This window comes from Cupressus sempervirens, chromosome 5 (assembly GCF_028749045.1).
Source record: "Cupressus sempervirens isolate cs-2001-9-10 chromosome 5, ASM2874904v1, whole genome shotgun sequence".
Taxonomy (NCBI): Eukaryota; Viridiplantae; Streptophyta; class Pinopsida; order Cupressales; family Cupressaceae; genus Cupressus; species Cupressus sempervirens.
Genome location: NC_143122.1, coordinates 845,210,618 through 845,237,328, shown reverse-complemented (window position 1 = coordinate 845,237,328; position 26,711 = coordinate 845,210,618). Strand labels below are relative to the sequence as shown.

General features: G+C 30.9%; 1 protein-coding gene across 1 annotated transcript; it reads right to left on the bottom strand.

Moving 5' to 3' along the window:
- Positions 1–4,703: 4,703 nt before the first annotated feature.
- Positions 4,704–5,734, bottom strand: LOC149558561 (seed lectin-like). Its single transcript, XM_089830925.1, has 2 exons — positions 5,345–5,734; positions 4,704–5,291 (listed from the first exon to the last, which is right to left on the bottom strand). Exons 1-2 carry the CDS (start codon positions 5,732–5,734, stop codon positions 4,704–4,706), a joined length of 978 nt encoding a protein of 325 aa, XP_089687051.1.
- Positions 5,735–26,711: the final 20,977 nt, after the last annotated feature.

The following is a 26,711-nucleotide window of genomic DNA, read 5'->3' as shown; positions in this document are numbered from 1 at the left end:
AGCATTTATACCACGTCCTTTATTGAAATTCCATTCAGACTTGACCAACAATGGTTAACATTGATGCTTCCCATTCCCTCATTAACCACACTATATTTTTGGTTTGAACGCTTCGATATTTCCAAACACTAAACACGTGTCCTACGAGTCTGTAATTGCAAACGTTAGGTCCAGTCGGGTCATCATCAAATAACAGTTTATTGTTGATAGTGTGAAGACACATTTAGACATTTCTAAATATATTTCTTCATCATTCACTCAAGCAAGAAGAAAGCCAATAATCTGTTATGACAAGAAAAACAAATGTCTTTCCTTATGCTCCATTTTTAAATGTTACATGTTTTCAAATCTTTGAAGTTGAACCATCACACATAAATATTATATATGGCAAGAGCCTATTTTCTTTTTTATTCAACATTGTATTGAACAACAGGATCGATATTCTGATTTCTATTCAACATTGGATTGAGTAATAGGATCAATATTATGATTTCTATTCAACATTGGATTGAGCAATAGGATCATTATTCTAAGTATGTATGTTTATGTGTTTCGATTTCTTCTATTTTTGAAACTTGTATTGTGTTGTTTTTTCTTATTTTCAAAGCTCTATGATTTCCTTAATTTTTCTTAGAAACTTTGATAGAATACAAATTCTTCTCAATTAGAAACATTGTAGATTTGTATTTCTTCCATTTTAGAAACTTTTATTGTGTAGTTTTCTCCTATTTTGAAATCTGCATAGTTTCCTTAAATTTTTTTAGAAAGTTTGTTATATTAGAAATTCTACTCAATTGCAGATTTCTTTCTATTTCTTTCTCTTCATTCAAAACATTAGATTTTTAGAATTTAGATATTATAGTATTAATTAATCTGACTTCTTCATTAGATTATTTGAATCAATGATTATATTCCTCTATTTATTATTAAAATAATATTACAAAGCTATTTTAAAATAACATTAATAATGGTAATTATTTGCAATTTTTATAATTATATGTTTTAATTTTTAATTTTTATTAATGAGTAGTAATCTTTTTAATAGATAGATCAATTTTAATATATAAAATTTTAGATTATACTATTTTTCATGTTATATTGTTAAAATTCAGATATGCTCACAAATTATTGATATTAGAAAATCGTTTAAATTTGTTTAGATTTATTTACTATGTGGATTAATAATAATAATTGTTTGCAATTTTTTATAATTATATGTTTTACAATTTTTAAAATTTATTTAAATAAATAATTTGTTCTCGAGAAATATATTAGTATAAAATTATGATTTAGTTAAATTAATATTCAAAATATTTTAGCAAGAATAAAAAATGTAGTAGTAGATGGGTTCAACGTTGTTTTTAGATTTGATCTTGTAAGATTTTAAATCTTTATATAAGTGTTGCATTCTATGAACTATCATCATCATGTTCAAGAGTAGTAGATAGATTTTAGATCAACTAATTATATAGTATGGGTCATGTGAACTATTATCATGATGTTAAATAAAAGTAGATGAGATTTATATCAATTATAGCTCCTACAAACTATTATTAAGATTTTCAACAAAAGTAGAATAATTTTTAATCAACTAATTATATGCTATAGGTCCTATGAACTATTATTGTACTATTAAATAAAAGTAGATGGATTTGAGATTAGCTAATTATACTATTATAGGTTTTATCAACTACTATCATGATATTAAATAGTAGTAGAATAATTTAGATAAGCTCATTATACATCATGAAGCAATTTAAATCTAATACTTTAGGGAAACTCTTTAATAAAAATAGGTGTTGTTTTTTTAAGAAATAGAAAATTGATTTGAAACCAATCCATTATATAGTTTATTAAACATCCAAGTTTAGATAAATACACATAGATACACATGTACAATTATAATTAATTTATATATTTATAATGCATGATACATTAGTTTTTATTAATGAGTAGTAATCTTTTTAATAGATAGATCATTTTTAATATATAGAATTTTAGATTATACTATTTTTCATGTTATATTGATTGATCAATATTATTGTATTGTTGTTATGCATCTTTTGAGAATAGACTTATGGGAAAATAATTTTTTATTGCTTGATAATAAAAGAAAGTTTAAAATTATAGGTATCATTTAGTTATGTACTTTTAAAGAACAAAATTTATGAAAAAATAATTCTTAAAAACTTTGTTAGAATAGAAACTACATGGTCTCTACCTTGTCTTGTGATGAATGTGAGAAGTAGGTCCTAGGCCTTGATATAATCTCTAACATTTTGTTCAAATTTTCTCAAATTTATAAATTTCAACCTTATATTAAAATAGATTAGAAAAGTTCAGTTAGATCTATCAACTAAGTCTGAAAGATTAATACACATTTCAATGAAATGATGCATCAGGAAATTTAAATTTTATATTTAAGAATGTCTTTTAATTTTTATAAATTTTATTCTACTTATAAATCTCAATTTTAACGTCTATCAAAATATGAAGAAAATAAAAAACAATATTTCATGAAATGTTATCTATTTTCTCCTTAATATTTGAAGTTAGGTTTTACTATTAAATTTTTAAATCAAAGATTAGAACATTATATAAATAATATTAAGAAGATATAAGTTTTTTGTTAAAAAAAATTAAATGTGTAGAATTACGTCAATAAGAAAGAATCAAACAAATCTTCTTCTCTTTCAAATACCAATTTATTGCTATATATGCATAGCTTAATTCTTGTCATTTTGATACTGACCATTTTTTATCCTTACATTATAGATATTAGAAAAAAAAATTAACTATGGATGCACAACAAAATAATTTTGAGAACACTATCACAAGCCCACTTCTTCCAAATGACTTGGTGCAATCAAGCAAAATTGTTCAAACTTATTTGGATAGATTGGGAACAATCATTTCTGAGTCTTGTAAAAAAATTATAGATGAAATTCATAATGCGAACTTTCATGTTTGAGGTGTCCAAGATTCTCAAATCTTTTAGATGGGACAATATACAAAGGAAATTCATGATGCATGGAAGAAATCATTTCGGTTCTTTGAATTTGTGAAAGACATTTGCTATGATGAAGAGCACATGGATGGTGAAAAAAATAACCTTTTCCTCACTGATGAATTCCACATGTTTTTGCATCACTATAATGAAATCTAGGAGTCATATTATTTGACATTATCAATTTTTTTTATTAATTTGTTTGTTTGACTTATCAATTTTGATGAACATATGTTATTTTTCCTTTTTCTTAAATAAATTCAGTATTATACATACAAGACTATTTGGTATTTAGTATATTTGTAGATCCTATCTACACAAAAATGTTCCTCCTATATGTATTTGTGAATTTTTAAACTATTAATTAGAAATTAATAAATATCTATCTTATCTAAAGTGCAATGCCACTAAATTAATGTGATATTTTAAACCAATTTTATAAAAAATAATTTACTAAATCTACTATTTTTAAAATGTTTGGTTACAAATTTATCTCATAGAAATGAATAAATCAAGTATGAATTTCCAATCGGATCAAGAAAGAAGACAATACCAAACGGAGCAACAAAGAGCAGGATTGCTAATACAAGAATTGGAATTGCAAAATAGGGATAGAATTACTCGTCAACGAACATTCAATGAAGTATCTCATTTTGAAAAACAAGGGAGACATGAAGTTGATTTTGAATCAAGTGAGAGGTACAATCAAGCATTACTTGTATTTGTGGAAATGAGTCACCAGAATGAAAATTCAAGAACAATTGAGCATGTTCCTGAAACACCTCATCCTACAAGCCCAAATAGGATAAATTTAGGTGGACAAGGCAACAGAGAAAATATATAAAATCCAACTTTATTTCTTAAGGATAATTTCTATAGATCCCAAATGCAGTTTCGACAACAACTGGATAGCTTGAAAATGCCACAGATGTGTTATATTTGTCAGGAATGCTATCTATGAATGAAAGTGTTCTATACATCAGAAAGTCTAGTATGCAATAGATGTTGACAAGAAAAGGGAAATAATTGTGTTCTTCAAGGCTGTGATCAGTCGGTCGCCTTCCGCAGGCAATTTCTAGTGTAACCGCCCCAAAGCTGTACACATCAGCTTCTGGACTGGTTTTCTCTGTTATGTAGCACTTTGGAGCAACATACCCCCGCGTGCCTGCCACCATGGTCATATGGGAAGCCTCCTGGTCGTGTTCCATCAGTCTCGCCAAACCAAAATCACCCAACTTGGCATTGAAATCAGAATCCAACATTACGTTGCTTGCCTTCACGTCTCGATGAATGACACGCTGGTCCCACTCTTCGTAGAGATAAACAAGAGTAGAGGCAATGTCACAGGTGATACTATATCTTCGGCTCCAATCCAGCGTATCCTCCTCTTCCCCAAAAATGTTTTTATCCAAACTCCCATTTGGCGAGTACTCGTAGACCAGAAGTAACTCTCCGTTTTGTGGCACCATCCTAAAAGCCACACAAGATTACGGTGTCTCAACCTGCTGATTGTTTAAACTTTGGAGACATACTCCTTTCTTCCTTCTCTCGATCCTTGAGCTATTCTTTTCACAGCCAGCACCTCCCCGGTGCCAGGCAGGATTCCTTTGTAAACGCTGCCGAAGCTGCCTTGTCCAAGCTTTTCTTTCTTGCAAAAATTTTCTGTCGCGGCATTGAGCTCGGTATAGGTAAAGCTTTAGGGGCCATGAGAATAGCATTCGTCCAGCTCTGGATCGCTCTCTTCCCTAGCCTTACCTTCTCTTCCCCTTTTTCTGAAATACTTCCACCAGCAAACAACTATGAAGCCACATAGGACCACAACAACGAAGAACACGCATATCAAATAAACTTTCACAGAAAATCTGTTTGCATTGCCATTTCTAAGTAATTCACTAGGAGGTTCGACTTCCCACGAATACTCAGAAGTAAAATTCCAAACTTTTACGGTGTGCGTCTCTGTGTACTCTCCAGTGGCAGCCGAGAAGCCAATCTTGATGTACTCTGGTAGATAGTTGCTCAGATCTATTGTGTGGTTAAATAGAGGGATTTTGGGTTTAGAAGAATTATACCAGAGAAAGAAGTGCAGAACCTTTTCTACACCGTTATAATCCACCCAGGCATCCCATGTCGCGTTTGTGATATTTTGGTGTGTAGAGCGATTAAATGGACTGGATGTATTGAGCGAAAAAATGAACTTCAAGAAAATGCTGTTGACGTCGATCCCAACATGATTGTCATCAGGATCCCAATCGTTGTTGTATGTATCAAACTCCACAGTAACCATCTGATAAAATGATTGTTTAAAGCCTTCCTCATTAAACAAGCCAAGAAATCCACTATAGCGTCCTCTGGTGGTTCCAGTTCGAATGGTGCCATGAAGAGCGCAAGTCCATGTCCATGATTATCGTATATTTCGTTGTTCAGATCAATATTGAATTGAAAGTAAGTTGAAAAATTGGCTAGAGCCCTAGTAGACCTATTCCATAGCGAAATACGGTCAGTATAATACACCCAGCCGAAACTGTACTTAAGGTTCCCTGATGCTTCATTTCGTGTAAGCTGCAGGGCTCCTTGATTACTCTCTTGATATGTGGCATCATTTTTCCTTTCTATACCTGTTACAGGAGGGAAGCTAAAAGTAACGTTTCTTGCATGCAATGATAATAGGAAAAGAACAACACAGGTTAAGAAAAGGAAGGCCCGTGTAGGGTGAGTGAATTTAGCCATCCTAATATGTGATTTAGAGGGTCTTTGAGGGTAATTTGTTAGCAATTATATTTTGTAGTGCCTTTCATAGGAAGAAGGCTATTGCAATTGTTCAGCCGATTCCATTTCCAGATAGGAAGGAACACATAGGCCTCTCTCTTCATTATTATCTTACAGGATTAGGACCTGCCGATTCCTTAGTCGGGATCGACCTTCGATGGCCCAAAGGTTTCATCGAGCTCTTTGTGGACGTAGGCATCAGAGTCCAAGAAAACTCTTTTTGATATCAAGCAACTTATAATTCTTGGTGGAAATCCTTGTGGATATTCTAATGAAGTACAAACTAATTGTAAAATACATGGGCTTCTCGTTTGATATTCCATTTCAGTCTTTATGAAGGCAGGCGGGCATGGTGCACAAGACGGTGGATAGCATATAAGTCGAGTTGTTTCTACAAAACGTTAAATGCCTCGTTAGTTTGTTCTCTCTAGATAACTAACTGATTTTATGATTCAGCATTTCCTAGAAAACACATAGAAGTTAAGCATTTCTTGTAGTTGGTTGGATGATTCCATTTTGGCCTACCAATGAACAAATAGGCCTCTCCGTGTTGCGTTAAATTTCATTATTGTTTTGTGACGGATAAGCCCTGGGAAATTGCTAGTCATGATGAAACTTCGACGAAACGCATCGAGGTCTTCATTGACGTTGACATATCATGAGGAGCGTGCAAGAGAAATATTTTCGATGTCATCCGCTACGGAATTTGTTGTGGAATGCCTTTGGGAATTACTAAAGAAACACATCGAATACGTTGAAATTCTTGGCGGTTCTTGTTGCAACGTTCCGCAAGTTTAGTCTTTTCAAGACGAATAGGCATGGCCAAAAAAATGCCTGATATCATAAACATCCAATTTTTCGTATAACATCATGAGTTTGTTTTCTCTAATATTATGATCTGGAATTTCCTAGAAAACAAGAGCACTTAAAGGAGCTGAGGTCCCTCTCTTTTGGTAAAAATGGAAGATGAATCTTTTTTTAAAGATTAGGACATTGGGTGATCACTACAACATGAAGGGGGGTTTTAAGATAATATTGGAGATAATTTTTGAGTAAATTGTTGTAAATAGAGACAAAAAGAAAGTTGTGTATTGTCTTTAAGTGAGTGTCTTAGACTATTGTCTTAGAAAGACAATAAGGAACAACACTACTATTGTGTCTTAGAGATGATTTTAATTTTTTCCTTATAGAAACATCTTTAATCTCGCTTATTTTCTTCTTGGAAATACTTAGAGAAAAGATGGTATGAAAATACTAAGTTCTATATATATATATATATATATATATATATATATATATATATTGCAATGTAATTAATTAATTCATGTTAAGGCATGATGGATTTGAACCACCATCCCTTGCTTGTAATGCAAGGGCTCATGCATTGAGCTAGCACCTTTTAAAATAAGGAAAAATAATAGTCTAAGGTTTTACAAATAAGAGATACAAGAAGGGAGCAAGGCAGACTGATTGAATGAGTAGGAACATTGATGATGACTTGAGACTTGCATGTGGATAGATGGTGATAGGCTTTGGTAGCTTTACATCTTGCACTCAAGATTGCATGCTCATCAAATAGATGTTGAAACAAATTAGATGGAACTTAAACTTGTTTTAATTGTAAATTTTAATACATGGTTTCAAATGTTGCTTAAAAGGCTAAAGCTTTTGATAGTTTTAAAAAAACTAAACTCTAATTAAAAAACCTTTACAAGTATGTTCTCTACATGTGCTGACTTGAGGCTTTGGAAATGGGTATGCACATACAACAACAGAGAAATATTTTAGCTACGATTGACCTCGTACACACGTACACCTAATGTGGAAGTAAACACAGGCATGACAAGTATTTTTCATCACCACATATGCCAAGACTGAAAGCCTTTAAAAGTAACTAATTTGTTGAATCAATTTTAGATTGTTGTCCAAGAAGACCATTAAACTCAAATTCTAAACACAAAAATACACATCAAGTAGAAGTTGAATTTTCATAGGGAAGATGATGGGAGAAATTTTTAAAGAACTTAAAAACAAGCCAAATTGAGTGTAATAAAATAGGGGAGTGCATTGGAAATTAGGTAGGCTATTGTGAACAAGAAAGAGAAGTGGGGTTGTGGGGCAATGATAGGGAGATGTGAAGAGGAAGAAAATAGTGAAGAAGGCTGCAGTAAGGGTGTAGAAGGAAAATAGCCATTATAATATAATTTTTTTCTTGTGAGTTGCATAAAATCTCACTGGATGTACAAGGCCTTCAAAGTAAGAGCAGTTTATACCAAATACTTGTTGCTTTAAGTCGAGCATTGTCATTCCTATTCGAAGGAGGATGCATCTGAATAGTTTTGAGAAGCTATAAATACTAGTTTTAGGTTTTTAGATTTCTATCACAATACTAGAATCCATTCAGTCGAATAAAGTAATTTTTATCCAACCTAGTGTGTATTTAGTTCTAGAAGTTGATGTTCCAGGCATAGTAGATAGATACAGTTATTAGCATGTGATAATTATGGTCATATAGAGACTGCACTTTCCCATTAAGGAATTCCCACACAAAATAATGTATACCCAATTTTAGTCAATCCATGAAAACAATTTGTAGTAAAGCATCTACTTAGATAACTTTAGTTTAAATAATATAGAACAAAAAGAATCCATAATGAAAACTTGAAATATATTAACACCCACAACTTCAAGTTTGTGTACCTTAATAAAATCACTCTGATTCCAACATGTTTATTGAACCACCCATGTATATTCTCTAATTCATGAGCTCAGAAACTCTAGCCATTTTCTTGAATGTAAATCAAATAGTTTACACTTTTTATTACTTTATATATCCACCCAGCTCCACAATAGTTCATCCTAAGAGATCACCCAAGAAAATGAATTCAACTAATATTTTGTTGTAGTATAATCTAAAAACATAACACATTTATTTACTTTTACCTCTAACTCATAAGAAGAGCAATAGAATGGAGAGATTGTAGACTTAAGCGAGTTACTATAAGATCATCTATGCTTTTCAGTGAAATAAAAAAAATCTAGAATAGGAAGGTTGATGAGCTCCTCAACAAAAAAAAATAGAATATAATATAGCTTGCATTCATGAAGCTACTAAAATTTTACCATGATGGAAGCATAAATGAGCCTCTTGGAATAGTAAAGGTTCATGCTACAGAACACTAGGGATGAAACTACAGTTGTTTCACTAGCAACATCTAAGCTAGGATCCTGCCTATCAATTTTATATGTAGTTCTAATAGCATCCATATTCCCTAGCCTCTACAAACATTTAAGGTCATTGTAGGGATCACCAGCTTGCATAATTTAAGGCAAGTCTCAATAATGTATATACCCACTTGAGATAGAGATAGTGATTCATGACTAAAAGCATTCACACAGTTTAAACTTGATACCTAAACAAATATAGTGCTTGGGTGAGCAGTAGTCTTGAGAAGATATTTTATGGCCCTAGCATATGGAAGTCTTTTCATTGGAGGGCTCACTACCCTGAATCTACCAAATTTTAAATAGCTCCAAGAGAGCATTGAGTTATTTAAGTTAAAATTGGGCATAGATTATTGAGCTAGAAGAGGAGACATTCTTGGGCACTAAGGCTTGACATAACTTTGAAAGTTGGTTGACGGGGTTAATGGGGTGTGATGGAAGGATTGTGATACTTTATACACTATTTTTTCTAGATAGATCAGAATAAGCTTGGGTCATTGCTATTTCTCTTTGATTGGGAATGCCATGAGGAATATTTATCACATCTCTCCTTAAGGAATGATGGTCTCACATGTAATGAGAAGCTCCATGGTGAAAATTGAATTATTCTATTTAAATAGAAATATATGAGAAAAGAATAGACTCACTAAAAGAAATGTTGGAAGATTAAGGACTCATTGGTTTTTCCTATATTCTAAAAAAAAATTAAGTGGAAAGAAAACTTAAACTTATTTGCATAAGAAATGATGGCAAGTCAAGGTCCTCCCTAAATGATCTACACAAAGTTTACTTAGACCTTCTAAAGTCTAGTTGGAAACTATTAGTATTTAAACATTAAACCAAACTTCCCCTTTTTTTATTGACCAACCACTAGTTATGAAAATAAGAGGAAAGGTCCAAGAACCATACAATGTGGTTTGAGATTTGTCTCATACTTTATTCATGCGATAATTCTATAAGAGGTTCTTCTTGCAACCTCTTGTACCATGTGCTTCCCCTCAACATATTAAACCCAAGTCAAGTAATGACCAAACTTTGTGTCAAGAGTTTGTCTTGCCATTGGCTTGAACAATATGGTATTCATGCTTTCAATAATGATTATGGCACAAAATGTGAATGGGATATAAGTAAAATGCATAAATGTTGTGTTGATCAAATGCTACAATCTACAGTAAAATACAAGCTCACCATGCTTAACTAACCACGGCAAACTATTGTCTAGCATACAGATGTCTATCTAGTATGTATAGGTAAGGCTTTTAAAATTCAGTAGTTGACCTTACAACAAATGGTTGATACATGCTACTACAAAATTTGTCTACAACCAAGCTTTAAACTTGGATACCCAAATAAAAAAAGCCATCATAGTAGCTAAAACTTAAAAAAGCATGAAATTCAAGGAATTAATTGCCATAGCTTGATTCAATACAACGAAAAATTTGCAAAAGAAGTAGTCATCAATAATTATATATAGTTACAAAACAATAAGGATTGATTTTAGATGGTTTGAGTGTTAAAGTCAATTTTTCCAGTTTCTCTTAGTTGACTGTATAGGTTATGCTAAGCATACCAAGGCTATCATGCTATATTTTTTTTCAATGTATTTGTACTCCAAGTTTAAAAAATATGAATTGTTGGATCTTAATTTAATTCCTAATCCAAGCTTGCTATTTTGGAAATGAGTGTTTGATTCCATTTTCTTTTAGAAAGTCTTCCATTGAACTTTCTTGTGTCATAACTTTGTGGACAATGTGTTGGTCTAGGTATTCTCTGTTGAAACCTCTTGTGTCATGCTTTTTTGGACAATACATTGATCCAAGCATTCTATGCTCATTCTCCAAATCTTTCTTAGCAATTGATGTCTTTTCTACCTCATCTTCAGAATTTTTTGTGTCACTTTAAGATGTCCAAACTTATAAAATAGCATATCTATGCCAATTTTTAAAATAGATATTTGACTAATAGCATAATATAAAGTAGATCTTTCTTTCTACTTGGTTTTGCTACCATTCCCTCTACACAACACGCAGTGGATTCACAACAATAAAATAAGCTTCTCTAACTATGGACAAGATGGGCCAACCAATGATAACATACAATCAGCGTACTGTGTTTAACTATCATATAAATAATCAAGAAGAACATATGTACATATCAGAAATGACCTATTAAGTATTGTTAGGACCATAAAATACATTTTTTATATAAAAGAAAATTAAATGTTTTACACATTCTTTTGAAACCTTTGGACATGAGTTTCCTATGAAAGAGCATGGTTTTTCTAGCATATGGAGCAACCATATGGCCTACTATTCTATCTCCTATTTTTTCCTATAATGGGACCCAAAATACATGGATCCAAGGGGTTTCTAGATTTCTCTATCGATATATATTAAGAGAAGGAAAGAAATCTAGCCTTGATGGATTCATCCTAAATCATAATATGATCATCTACAAGGAAAGGCCTCTAACTTACATCTTTCTCAGTTTTTCTAGAATTTAAAATTTTCCTTCTTTACTAACAAATGATTATATTGTAAAACCCTCTTAGCAATATCATAATTTGACTTTCTATAGAAAAATTGTTCTCATTATTAATGATTACGTTCTCGTAATTCAACTCACATGTATTTTCTTCTCCTTTGCACAGGTTGCTAGGATCCTTTTATTTACAAGAATTCATTTCTTTTCTTTAGTTTCTTCTATGCTATTACTTTAAAAGCTTTTTTTGATCTTGATGGAGCCTAAATTTTTACAAAATTAGAGCTCACATCTTAGCACAATGATTCAAATTATAACAAAAATTGGACATTAAGCATGGAGAAAACATTAAATGCAGAAATGATTCATGAAGTTCATGATGCAGGTGCATCATAGGGACATCTTAAGAAGTCTAGGAATGGAATTGAAGATAATGCATACAACATTGAACTTTAAATTGGATGAAATTTTACTTGTAGGTACTTGTGATAGCATGTAAAATGAGGGAAGACTTGACAACAATCATGGCTATAGTGTTGTTCAAGATCGCATGGTTCTTTCAAATGTTAATGGAAGCTTAGCGGCATAACAATTTAGTTGTATTAATGAGGAAGGACAAATGGAATTATTAGGACCTCTGATGGAAATTGTAATATCATAGAAACTAGAATTACACATATTGTAAATAAATATTATTTTCTATGTATTAAGGTTTATAGTCTCAGACAATAGGAGTATTTAACATGCTTGACCTGTAAGTATATGTGCACTCTTGTGAAGAGAAACAAGCCTGTATATAACATGTGGAGTCAAGAGGGCATGAAGAGGAAATCAAGAATAGTAGTAAAAACATATTCATAAGCCAGCAACAGTATAATAGTTCCAATAATGTCATTCTCTATATGCAATGATTTCATAAAACATATCAGTTAATAAAAGGATAGCTCCATTGATGTCTACCAGCTACAACACTCAAAAGCCCATGCCAAAAGCAGAGTTATATCTTTGTCAAACATAAAAGCTCCCACCTACACCTTTACTTTGAATGTCTTAGACTAAATTATTATAACTTTACTCATTTAGCTTAGGATGTAGCAGTATAATAGTTCGAGTGTCATGCTCTATATGCAATGATTTCATAAAACATATCAGTTGAGAAAAGGACAACTCCATTGTTGTCTACCAGCTACAACACTCAAAAGCCCATGCCAATAACAAAGTTATATCTTTGTCAAATATACAAGCTCAATTATTATATCTTTACTCATTTAGCTTAGGAAATATATATTTAATTTAAACCAGACTAATCTATGTCCTATAAGGATTATTAAAATTATCTACCTTTATTTATCCAAATTACAAAAATTATCAATAATTAGAAATAATTTATGAATAAACAATTTTAAAAAAATTAAACATTTAATGACAAATGAAAATCTATTTTTTATTTTATTTTGAGGCAATATAAGACAAGAGGAAACCTATTTTTTAGTTTGTTTTTTGTTCTATTTGTAATTTAAGGTCCCCAATGCTTCTTTTATCCCTTACTATTGTAAGAATAGGGCCCCAAAATGTGAGAAATTCTGAATTTGCAAACAAAAATGTACTCATTGAGTGAGTTGAGAAAATTTCAACATGCATGCAAATTTTTTGATAGACGGTTGATGTTGGAAAATATTTATTGGCAAAATGAACAAAATCAAATTATAATAGACTCAAAATTTGCCATGTTTGTAAATATTTTGATGTTATATACTAGGAAAAAAATAATTAAAAAACAAATGTTAAGCAATTCCAAATCGAAATCCATGCAAATACCTAAGCGTGTATATATTTTGTCAAATGCTAAAATGAGTGACAAAATATATTGCATTGTTTCCAAAAATATTATCATCATATGAGCATTTATTTACACTTCAAGAGACTACTTGATGGATTGCAAGTTTTGGCGTAAGATATATAGGGATTTCTTTGTAGAGTAAATCATTACTAGAGCCATGCAAAAATACATAAAATCTAATGAGTTGAGAGAATTTACATCGATTTAATTTATTTTTTATTTAGCTCAATGGGTTTGAAAAACTATAAGAAAGTGGCATGGTTACCAAATAGGATACTAAGAAAAATTAAAAGTTAAACACAAAAAACCTCAATAAAAAAGATAGTAGAACAATTTTTCCTACAATATGCAGAGTTATTAATTTTAGAAACCAAGAATTGTATTTATTCTAATGAGGGATGGATTCATGTTGAATCACTACTCATGAAACATGGGTCTATAAGTTCGACTCAAAAACTACACAGTTAAATCTTGATAGCAATATCACACATCAATAAAATTTATATTACAGTATGTAGTGCATAAATATTTTTAATTTCATTTTTATTAATTATTCTTATTTTCTAATTAGTCTGTATACATTTCGCTAGGGGTTTTATATTTTATCTATTAAGAATTTTAAAAGAAAACTATTCCAACCAATGGACAAATGGCAGTTTAAAATTATTAACACATTGTAATGTTTTTTTTATTGCCTAGGCTAGAATGGACTGGAAAGATAAAATAAACAACTAAAATGCAAGGATAATGTAAGATTACTTAATACTTTTTAAATATGACATTTAATACTATAGTTACAACTGTCATGGGTGAATGCCTTTCCATTTATAGTTTCAGATTGTTCCTAAATTTCTTGTGAATTGTTGTAGGCCTTTTGGATCTATTCTAGAGTCTATGATGATTTTTAAGTTCCCTACAAACAAAGGTGAAAATTGATTTGATATTTTTTTTTCCTTTTGGGGTCACTATCAAAAGTTATCTGTAATTTTTTTTTGTTATCAAATTTGTGAGTTTTTGACAGATTATTGAAATACAATTTTGTAGATAAATTTGTGCAAGGTTTTCTCCCACTTCCACATTGAGATTGTGTGTTAAGTTGTACAAATAGTAGGTTTGTTAAGGATATCTACTATAGCAGAGCTTAACTCTAGTATGATTTCCCCCATTTCGTAGTGTAGTCTTTAGATTTTATGATAAAGGAGAGGTGATTACATTGGTTTTTCTATGATTAGAATTCTTAATTCATTGGTTTCTGTTATTTAAATTTGAAAAATGAAGATTTTGTTATTCTATTTGTGGTGGCTATTTCTTCCATGCCACTCCAAAATTATTCAACCATCAGGATAACTCTTACACGATGTTGTAGTTTTCCATTTATTTAAACTCTTTTTTCTATTATTGTTTGTCTCAGTGTCTACAGGTTCGGTTATGTATAGGGTATTATTTTTTTGGTGGCAGGCAGGTTTATATATATTGTGATTTCTCCATTTAAAAATTTCTCATATTTTCAAATTTATTGTACTGTATCATATTTTTGAGCTAGAGAAAGATTTTAGATTTGTAATAATAGAGTAAGGATGAATGTATTAGAAGAGTTGATTAAGTGCATAGGTATATGCAATGACCGATGGAGGATTCACTACCTAGTTGGAACATCATGGAGTTTAACATTAACCATCCAATGTGGAGTGCATCATCTAGAATTCATGATACAGCTTAAAAGGTGTGATACAATGACAATCACTCTGTGTTATTTGTATTTGGATATCTCGCATGGAAGAGAAAATACTCTAGACCAATATGGTGCTCTTGATATTTTAATGCTAATCTTGTTTACTCTTTTAACATTCAAAACATATATGATACACATATAATACTGAGCACCTCGTCCCTATATGATATAATATAAAATTTCACCTGATATTGCTCACTTCGCAACATTTGACTGCATATCTTTAAACCCTCCCAACTAATATTCCACTCATCTTGCCAAACTATAATCTTGGGACACTAGATGGGAAAGTATTTTTGATATCAAGCGGTATGGCATTCTTAGTGGAAATCCTCGTTGATATTCTAACAAAGTATAAAACTGATGTTAAAATTCATGGGCTTCTTGTTTGATATTACATTTCAGTCTTTTTGAAGGCAGACTGGCATGGTACAGAAGATGGTGGTTAGCATATAAGTCGAGTCATTTTTATAAAATGTAAAATTCCTCGTTAGTTTTTTGTCTCTATTTTACTTACTGATTTTATGATTCGGCATTCCCTAGAAAACACATAGAAGTTGAGCATTTTTTAATGCAGTCGATCGGGTGATTACATTTTCACATACCAACGAACACATAAGCCTCTCTATGTTGCATTAGATTTCATTATTCTTTTTTTATCGATAAGACCTAGGAAATTGTTAGTGATGATGAAACCTCGACGACATGCAGGTTCCATCAAGGTCTTGGTTGAGATATGAAGAGCGTGCAAGAGAAATATTTTTGATGTCATTCGCTATAGCATTTATCGTAGAATGCCTTTGGCCATTACGAACGAAAAACATCGAACAGGTTGAAACTCTCAGGGGTTCTTATTGTGACGTTCCACGAGTTCAGTCTTTTTTGAGGCAACTAGGCATGGTCCAAAAATGCTGGATATCATAGACATCCATTTTTTCGTATAGTATTTTAATGCCTCGTCAGTTTGTTTTCTCTAAGAGGGGTTATTTAAGTCGAGAGGCTTCTACAATGGGAGCACATTTCGTTGTAAAAAATCTAACATTTTGAAAAAAATTGATAAGTAGTTGAACAGTTATACCACGTCCTTTATTGAAATTCCATTCAGACTTGACCAGCAATGCTTAACACTGACGCTTCCCATTCCCTCATTAAGCACACTATATTTTTAGTTTGAACGCTTCAATATTTCCAAACACTAAACACGCGTCCTGCAAGTCTGTAATTGCAAACGTCAGGTCCAGTCGGGTCATCATCAAATAACAGTTTATTGTTGACAGTGTGAAGACACATTTAGACGTTTCTAAATATATTTCTTCTTAATTCACTCAAGCAAGAAGAAAGACAATAATCTGTTATAACAAGAAAAATAATTTTCTTGCGTTATGCTCCATTTTTACGCGTTACATGTTTTCAATTCTTTGAAGTTGAACCATCACAGATCAACATTATATATGGCAAGAGCCTATTTTCTTTTTTATTCAACATTGTATTGAACAACAGGATCGATATTCTAATTTCTATTCAACATTGGATTGAGTAACAGGATCAATATTATGATTTTTATTCAACATTGGATTGAGCAATAGGATCATTATTCTGAGTATGTATGTTTATGTGTTTTGATTTCTTCTATTTTTGAAACTTTTATTGTTTGTTTTTTCTTATTTTCAAAGCTCTATAATTTCCTTAATTTTTCTTAGAAGCTTTGATAGAATAGTAGATAGATTTTAGATCAACTACTTATATAGGAAGGGTCATGTGAACTATTATCATGATGTTAAATAATAGTAGATGAGATTTATATCAATTATAGCTCCTACAAACTAATATTAAGATTTTCAACAAAAGTAGAAGAATTTTTAATCAACTAATTATATGCTATAGGTCCTATAAACTATTATTGTACTATTAAATAAAAGTAGATGGGTTTGAGATTAGCTAATTATACTATTATAGGTTTTATCAACTAATATCATGATATTAAATAGTAGTAGAATAATTTAGATAAGCTCATTATACATCATGAAGCAATTTAAATCCAATACTTTAATGAAACTCTTTAATAAAAATAGGAGTTGTTTTTTTAAGAAATAGAAAATTGATTTGAAACCAATCCATTATATAGTTTATTAAACATCCAAGTTTAGATAAATAAACATAGATACACATGTACAATTATAATTAATTTATATATTTATAATGCATGATACATTAATTTTTATTAATGAGTAGTAATCTTTTTAATATCATGTTATATTGATTGATCAATATTATTGTGTTGTTGTTATTCATCTTTTGAGAATTGACTTATGGGAAAATAATTTTTTATTGGTTGATAATAAAAGAAAGTTTAAAATTATAGTTATCATTTAGTTATGTATTTTTAAAGAACAAAATTTATGAAAAAATAATTCTTAAAAACTTTGTTAGAATAGAAACTACATGCTCTCTACCTTGTCTTGTGATGTATGTAAGAAGTAGGTCCTAAGCCTTGACATAATCTCTTGTGTCATGCTTTTTTTGGTAATACATTGATCCAAGCATTCTATGCTCATTCTCCAAATCTTTCTTAGCAATTGATGTCTTTTCTACCTCATCTTCAAAAAAATTTGTGTCACTTTCAGATGTCCAAACTTATAAAATAGGATATCTATGCCAATTTTTAAAATAGATATTTGACTAATAGCATAATATAAAGTAGATCTTTCTTTCTACTTGGTTCTGCTATCATTCCCCCTGCACAACACGCAGTGGATTCACAACAATAAAATAAGCTTCTCTAACTATGGACAAGATGGGCCAGGCAATGATAACATACAATCAGCCTACTGTGTTTAATTGTCATACAAATAAGCAAGAAGAACATAAGTACATATCAGAAATGACCTATTAAGTTGTTTTAGGACCATTAAAATGCATTTTTTTTTATGTAAAAGAACATTAAATGTTTTACACATTCTTTTGAAACCTTTGGGCATGAGTTTCCTATGAAAGAGCATGGTTTTTCTAGCATATGGAGCAACCATATGGGCTACTATTATACCTCCTATTTTTTTCCTATAATGGGACCCCAAATACATGGATCCAAGGGGTTTCTAGATTTCTCTATCGATATATATTAAGAGAAGAAAATAAATCTAGCCTTTATGGATTCATCATAAATCATAATCTGATCATCTATAAGGAAAGGCCTCTAACTTAAATCTTTCTCAGTTTTCCTAGAATTTAAAATTTGCCTTCTTTATTAACAAATGATTATATTGTAAAACCCTCTTAGCAATATTATAATTTGACTTTCTATGGAAAAATTGTCCTCATTATCAATGATTATGTTCTTGTAATTCAATTGACATGTATTTCCTTCTCCTTTGCACAGGTTGCTAGGATCCTTTTACTTACAATAATTCTTTTATTTTCTTTAGTTTCTTCTATGCTATTACTTTAAAAGCTTTTGTTGATCTTGATGGAGCCTACTTTTTTACAAAATTAGAGCTCCCATCTTAGCACAATGATTCAAATTATAACAAAAATTGGACATTAAGCATGGAAAAAACATCAAATGTAGAAATGATTCATGAAGTTCATGATGCAGGTGCATCATAGGGACATCTTAAGAAGTCTAGGAATAGAATTGAAGATAATGCATACAACATTGAACTTTAAATTGGACGAAATTTTACTTGTAGGTACTTGTGATAATATGTAAAATGAGGGAAGACTTGACAACAGTCATGGCTATAGTGTTGTTCAAGATCGCATGGTTCTTGCAAATGTTAATGGCAGCTTAGGGGCATACCAATTTAGTTGTATTAATGAGGAAGGACAAATGGAATCAGTAGGACCTCTAATGGAAATTTTAATATCATAGAAACTAGAATTACACATATTGTAAATAAATATTATTTTCTATGTGTTAAACTTTACAGTCTCAGACAATAGGAGTATTTAACATGCTTGACTTGTAAGTATATGTGCACTCTTGTGAAGAGAAACAAGCTTGTATATGACATGTGGAGTCAAGAATGCATGAAGAGGAAATCAAGAATAGTAGAAAAAACATATTCATAGGCTGGCAACAATATAATAGTTCCAATAATGTAATGCTCTATATGCAATGATTTCATAAAACATATCAATTAATAAAAGGATAGCTCCATTGATGTCTACCACCTACAACACTCAGAAGCCCATGCCAATAGAAGAGTTATATCTTTGTCAAACATACAAGCTCCCACCTACACCTTTACTTTGAATGTCTTAGACTAAATTATTATATCTTTACTCATCTAGCTTAGGATGTAGCAGTATAATAGTTCCAGTGTCATGCTTTATATGCAATGATTTCATAAAACATATCAGTTTAGAAAAGGACAACTCCATTGATGTCTACCAGCTACAACACTCAAAAGCCCATGCCAATAACAGAGTTATATCTTTGTCAAACATACAAGCTCAATTATTATATCCTTACTCATTTAGCTTAGGACATAAATATTTAATTTAAACCAGACTAATCTAAGTCTCATAAGGATTATTAAAATTATCTACATTTATTTATCCAAATTACAAAAATTATCAATAATTAGAAATAATTTATGAATAAACAATTTTAAAAAAATTAAACATTTAATGACAAATGAAAATCTATTTTTTATTTTATTTTGAGGCAATATAAGACAAGAGGAAACCTTTTTTTTAGTTTGTTTGTTGTTCCATTTGTAATTTAAGGTCCGCAATCCTACTTTTATCCCTTACCATTGTAAGAATAGGGCCCCAAAATGTGAGAAATTCTGAATCTACAAACAAAAATGTACTCATTGAGTTAGTTGAGAAAATGTCAACATGCATGCAAAAAATTTTGATAGACGGTTGATGTTGGAAAATATTTATAGGCAAAATGCACAAAATTGAATTATAATAGACTCAAAATTTTCCATGTTTGTAAATATTTTGATGTTGTATACTAGGAAAAAAATAATTAAAAAACAAATCTTAAGCGATTCCAAATCGAAATCCATGCAAAGCCCTAAGCATGTATAAATTTTGTCAAATGCTAAAATGAGCGACAAAATTTATTCCATTGTTTTAAAAAATATTATCATCATATGAGCATTTATTTACACTTCAAGAGACTACTTGATGGATTGTAAGTTTTGGCATAAGATATATAGGGATTTCTTTGTAGAGTAAATCATTATTAGAGCCATGCAAAAATACAAAAAATCTAATGAGTTGAGAGAATTTACATTGATTTAATTTATTTTTTATTTAGCTCAATGGGTTTGAAAACTTATAAGAAAGTGGCATGGTTACCAAATAGGATACTAAGAAAAATTAAAAGTGAAACACCAAAAACCTCAATCAAAAAGATAGTAGAATAGTGTTTTCGACAATACGCAGAGTTATTAATTTTAGAAACCAAGAATTCTATTTATTCTAATGAGGGATGGATTCATGTTGAATCACTACTCATGAAACATGGGTCTATAAGTTTGACTCAAAAACTTCACAGTTAAATCTTGATAGCAATATCAAACATCAATAAAATTTATCCTATAGTATGTAGTGCATAAATATTTTTAATTTCATTTTTATTGATTATTCTTATTTTCTCATTAGTCCGTATGCATTTTGCTAGGGGTTTTATATTTTATCTATTAAGAATTTTAAAAGAAAACTATTCCAACCAATGAACGAATGGCAGTTTAAAATTATTAACACATTGTAATGATTTTTTTATTGCCCAGGCTAGAGTGGACTGGAACGATAAAATAGACAATTGAAATGCAAGGACAATGGAAGATTACTTAATATTTTTTTAATATGACATTTAATACTATAGTTACAACTGTCGTGGGTTAATGCCTTTCCATTTATAGTTCCAGATTGTTCCTAAAATTCTCGTGCATTGTGGTAGACCTTTTGGATCTATTCTAGAGTCTACGATGATTTTTAAGTTCCCTGCAAACAAAAGTGAAAATTGATTTGATATTTGTTTTTCCTTTTGGGGTCACTATCAAAAGTTATCTCTAATTTTTTGTTGTCATCAAATTTGTGAGTTTTTGATAGATTATTGAAATACAATTTTGTAGATAAATTTGTGCAAGGTTTTCTCCCACTTCCACATTGAGATTGGTTTTTAAGTTGTACAAATATTAGGGTTTTTAAGGATATCTACTGTAGCAGAGCTTAACTCTGGTATGATTTCCCCCATTTCGTAGTGCAGTCTTTAGATTTTATTATAAAGGGGAGCTTATTGCATTGGTTTTTCTATGATTAGAATTCCTAAGTCGTTGGTTTCAGTTATTTAAATTTGAAAAATGAAGATTTTGTTATTCTATTTGTGGTGGCTATTTCTTCCATGCCACTCCAAAATTATTCAACCATCAGGATAACCCTATAGAATGCAACACTTATATAAAGATTTAAAATCTTACAAGATGAAATCTAAAAACAACGTTGAACCCATCTACTACTACATTTTTAATTCTTGTTAAAATATTTTGAATATTAATTTAACTAAATCATAATTTTGTACTAATATATTTCTCGAGAACAAATTCTTTATTTAAATAAATTTTTAAAATTGTAAAACATATAATTATAAAAAATTGCAAACAATTATTATTATTAATCCACATAGTAAATAAATCTAAACAAATTTAAAAGGTTTTCTAATATCAATAATTTGAGAGCATCTCTGAATTTTAACAATATAACATGAAAAATAGTATAATCTAAAATTTTATATATTAAAATTGATCTATCTATTAAAAAGATTATTACTCATTTATAAAAATTAAAAATTAAAACAAATAATTATAAAAATTGCAAACAATTAGCATTATTAATGTTATTTTAAAATAGCTTTGTAATGTTATTTTAATAATAGATAGAGGAATGTAATCATTGATTCAAATAGTCTAATGAAGAAGTCAGATTAATTAATACTATAATATCTAAATTCTAAAGATCTAATATTTTGAATGAAGAGAAAGAAACAGAAAGAAATATGCAATTGAGTAGAATTTCTAATATAACAAAGTTTCTAAAAAAATTTAAGGAAACTATACAGATTTCAAAATAGGAAAAAACTACACAATAAAAGTTTCTCAAATCAAAGAAATACAAATCTACAATGTTTCGAATTGAGAAGAATTTCTATTCTATCAAAGTTTCTAAGAAAAATTAAGGAAATTATAGAGCTTTGAAAATAAGAAAAAAAAACACAATAAAAGTTTCAAAAATAGAAGAAATCAAAACACATAAACATACATACTTAGAATAATGATCCTAATATGTGAGTGAATTTAATTTAGCGACACAGGTTAAGAAAAGGAAGGCCTATGTAGGGTGAGTGAATTTAGCCATTCTAATATGTGATTTAGAGGGTCTATGAGGGTAATTTGTTAGCAATTATATTTTGCAGTGCCTTTCATAGGAAGAAGGCTATTACAATTGTTCAACCGATTCCATTTTGAGATAGGAATGAACACATAGGCCTCTCTCTTCATTATTATTTTACAGGATTAGGACCTGCCCATTCATTAGTCGGGATGGACCTTCGATGGCCCGCAGGTTTCATCAAGCTCTTCCTAGACGTAGGGATCAGAGCCCAAGAAAACTCTTTCTGATATCAACCAATGTATAATTCTTGGTGGAAATCCTTGTGGATATTGTAACGAAGTACAAACTAATTGTGAAATACATGGGCTTCTTGTTTGATATTCCATTTCAGTCTTTATGAAGGCAAGCGGGCATGGTGGAGTTGTTTCTACAAAATGTTAAATTCCTCGTTAGTTTGTTCTCTCTAGATAACTAACTGATTTTATGATTCGGCATTTCCTAGAAAACACATAGAAGTTAAGCATTTCTTGCAGTTGGTCGAATGATCCCATTTTGGCCTACCAATGAACAGATATGCCTCTTCGTGTTTCGTTAACGTTCATTATTGTTTTGTGACGGATAAGCCCCGGGAAATTGCTAGTCACGATGAAACTTTGACGAAACGCATCAAGGTTCGTTGACGTTGACATATCATGAAGAGCGTGCAAGAGAAATATTTTCGATGTCATCCACTACGAAATTTTTTGTGGAATGCCTTTGGGCATTACTAAAGAAACACATCGAATACGTTGAAATTCTCAGCGGTTCTTGTTGCAACGTTCCGCAAGTTTAGTCTTTTCAAGGCGAATAGGCATGGCCCACAAAATACTGGATATCATAAACATCCAATTTTCCGTGTAACATCGACAATTTGTTTTCTCTAATATTATGATCCGGAATTTCCTAGAAAACAAGAGCAGTTAAAGGAGCCGAGGTCCCTCTCTTTTGATCAAAATGGAAGATGAATCTTTTTTTTAAAGATTAGGACATTGGGTGATCACTACAACATGAAGGGGGTTTTAAGATACTATTGGAGATAATTTTTGAGTAAATTTTTGTAAATGAAGACAAAAAGAAAGTAGTGTATTGTCTTAAGTATTGTCTTTAAGTGAGTCTTAGAGTATTGTAATTAATTAATTCATGTTAAGGCATGATGGATTTGAACCACCATCCCTTGCTTGTAATGCAGGGGCTCATCCATTGAGCTAGCACCTTTTAAAATAAGGAAAAATAATAATTTAAGGTTTTACAAATAAGAGATACAAGAAGGGAGCAAGGCAGACTGATTCAATGAGTAGGAACATTGATGATGACTTGAGACTTGCATGTGGATAGATGGTGATAGGCTTTGGTAGCTTTACATCTTGCACTCAAGATTGCATGCTCATCACATAGATGTTGAAAAAAATTAGATGGAACTTAAACTTTTTATAATTGTAAACTTTAATACATGGTTTCAAATGTTTCTTAAAAGGCTAAAGCTTTTGATAGTTTAAAAAAAACTAAACTCTAATTAAAAAACCTTTACAAGTATGTTCTCTACATGTGCTGACTTGAGGCTTTGCAAATGGGTATGCACATACAACAACAGAGAAAGATTTTAGCTACAATTGACCTCGTACACACATACACCTAATGTGGAAGTAAACACAGGCATGCCAAGTATTTTTCATCACCACATATGCCAAGACTGAAAGCCTTTAAAAGTAACTAATTTATTGAATCAATTTTAGATTGTTGTCCAAGAAGACCATTAACCTCAAAATCTAAACACAAAAATACACATCAAGTAGAAGTTGAATTTCAATAGGGAAGATGATGGAAGAAATTTTTAAAGAACTTAAAAACAAGCCAAATTGAGTGTAATAAAATAGGGGAGTACATTGGAAATTAGGTAGGCTATTGTGAACAAGAAAGAGAAGTGGGGTTGTGGGGCAGTGATAGGGAGATGTGAAGAGGAAGAAAATAGCGAAGAAGGGTCATAAAGAGACTGCACTTTCCCATTAAGGAATTCCCACACAAAATAATGTATACCCAATTGTAGTCAATCCATGAAAACAATTTGTAGTAAAGCATCTACTTAGATAGCTTTAGTTTAAATAATATAGAACAAAAAAAATCCATAATGAAAACTTGAAATATATTAACACCCATAACTTCAAGTTTGTGTACCTTAATAAAATCACTCTAATTCCAACATGTTTATTGAACCACCCATGTATATTTTCTAATTCATGAGCTCGGAAACTCTAGCCATTTTCTTGAATGTAAATCAAATAGTTTACACTTTTTATTACTTTATATATCCACCCAGCTCCACAATAGTTCATCCTAAGAGATCACCCAAGAAAATAAATTCGACTAATATTTTGTTGTAGTATAATCTAAAAACATACCACATTTATTTACTTTTACCTCTAACTCATAAGAAGAGCAATAGAATGGAGAGATTGTAGACTTAAGCGAGTTACTATAAGATCATCTATGCTTTTCAGTGAAATAAAAAAATCTAGAATAGGAAGGTTGATGAGCTCCTCAACAAAAAAAATAGAATATAATATAGCTTGCATTCATGAAGCTACTAAAAATTTACCATGATGGGAGCACAAATGAGCCTCTTGGAATAGGAAGGGTTCATGCTAGAAAACACTAGGGATGAAACTACAATTGTTTCACTAGCAACATCTAAGCTAGGATCATTCCTATCAATTTTATATGTAGTTCTAATAGCATCCATATTCCCTATCCTCTACAGACATTTATGGTCATTGTAGGGATCATCAGCTTGCATAATTTAAGGAAAGTCTCAATAATGTATATACCCACTTGAGATAGAGATAGTGATTCATGACTAAAAGCATTCACACAGTTTAAACTTTATACCTAAACAAATATAGTACTTGGGTGAGCAGTAGTCTTGAGAAGATATTTTATGGCCCTAGCATATGGAAGTCTTTTCATTGGAGAGCTCACTACCATAAATCTACCAAATTCCAAATAGCTCCAAGAGAGCATTGAGCTATTTATGTTAAAATTGGGCATAGATTATTGAGCTAGAAGAGTAGACATTCTTGGGCACTAAGCCTTGACATAACTTTGAAAGTTGGTTGACGGGGTTAATGAGGTGTGATGGAAGGATTGTGATACTTAGACACTATTTTTTCTAGATAGATCAGAATAAGCTTGGGTCAGTGCTATTTCTCTTTGATTGGGAATGCCATGAGGAATATTTATCACATCTCTCCTTAAGGAATGATGGTCTCCCATGTAATGAGAAGATCCATGGTGAAAATAGAATTATTCTATTTAAATAGAAATATATGAGAAAGGAATAGACTCACTAAAAGAAATGTTGGAAGATTAAGGACTCATTGGTTTTTACTATATTCTATTAAAAAAAATAAGTGGAAAGAAAATTTAAACTTCTTTGCATAAGAAATGATGGCAAGTCAAGGTCCTCCCTAAATGATCTACACAAAGTTTACTTAGACCTTGTAAAGTCTAGTTGGCAACTATTAGTATTTAAACATTAAACCAAACATCCCCTTCTTTTATTGACCAACCATTAGTTATGAAAATAAGAGGAAAGGTCCAAGAACCATACAATGTGGTTTGAGATTTGATTCATACTTTATTCATGTGATAATTCTATAAGAGGTTTTTCTTGCAACCACCTGTACCATGTGCTTCCCCTCAAATTATTAAAGCCAAGTCAAGTAATGACCAAACTTTGTGTCAAGAGTTTGTCTTACGATTGGCTTGAACAATATGGTATTCATGCTTTCAATAATGATTATGACACAAAATGTGAATGGGATATAAGTAAAATGCATAAATGTTTTGTTGATCAAATGCTACAATCTATAGTAAAATACAAGCTCACCATGCTGAACTAACCAAGGCAGACTATTGTCTAGCATACAGATGTCTATCTAGTGTGTAGAGGTAAGGCTTCTAAAATTCAGTAGTTGACCTTCCAACAAATGGTGCAAACATGCTACTGTAGAATTTGTCTGCAACCAAGCCTTAAACATGGATACACAAATAAACAATGCCATCATAGTAGCTAAAACTTTAAAAAGCATGAAATTCAAGGAAGTAATTTCCATAACTTGATTCAATACAACCAAAAATTTGCAAAAGAAGTAGTCATCAATAATTATATATAGTTACAAAACAATAAGGATTGATTTTAGATGGTTTGAGTGTTAAAGTCAATTTTTTCAGTTTCTCTTAGTTGACTGTATAGGTCATGCTAAGCATACCAAGGCTAT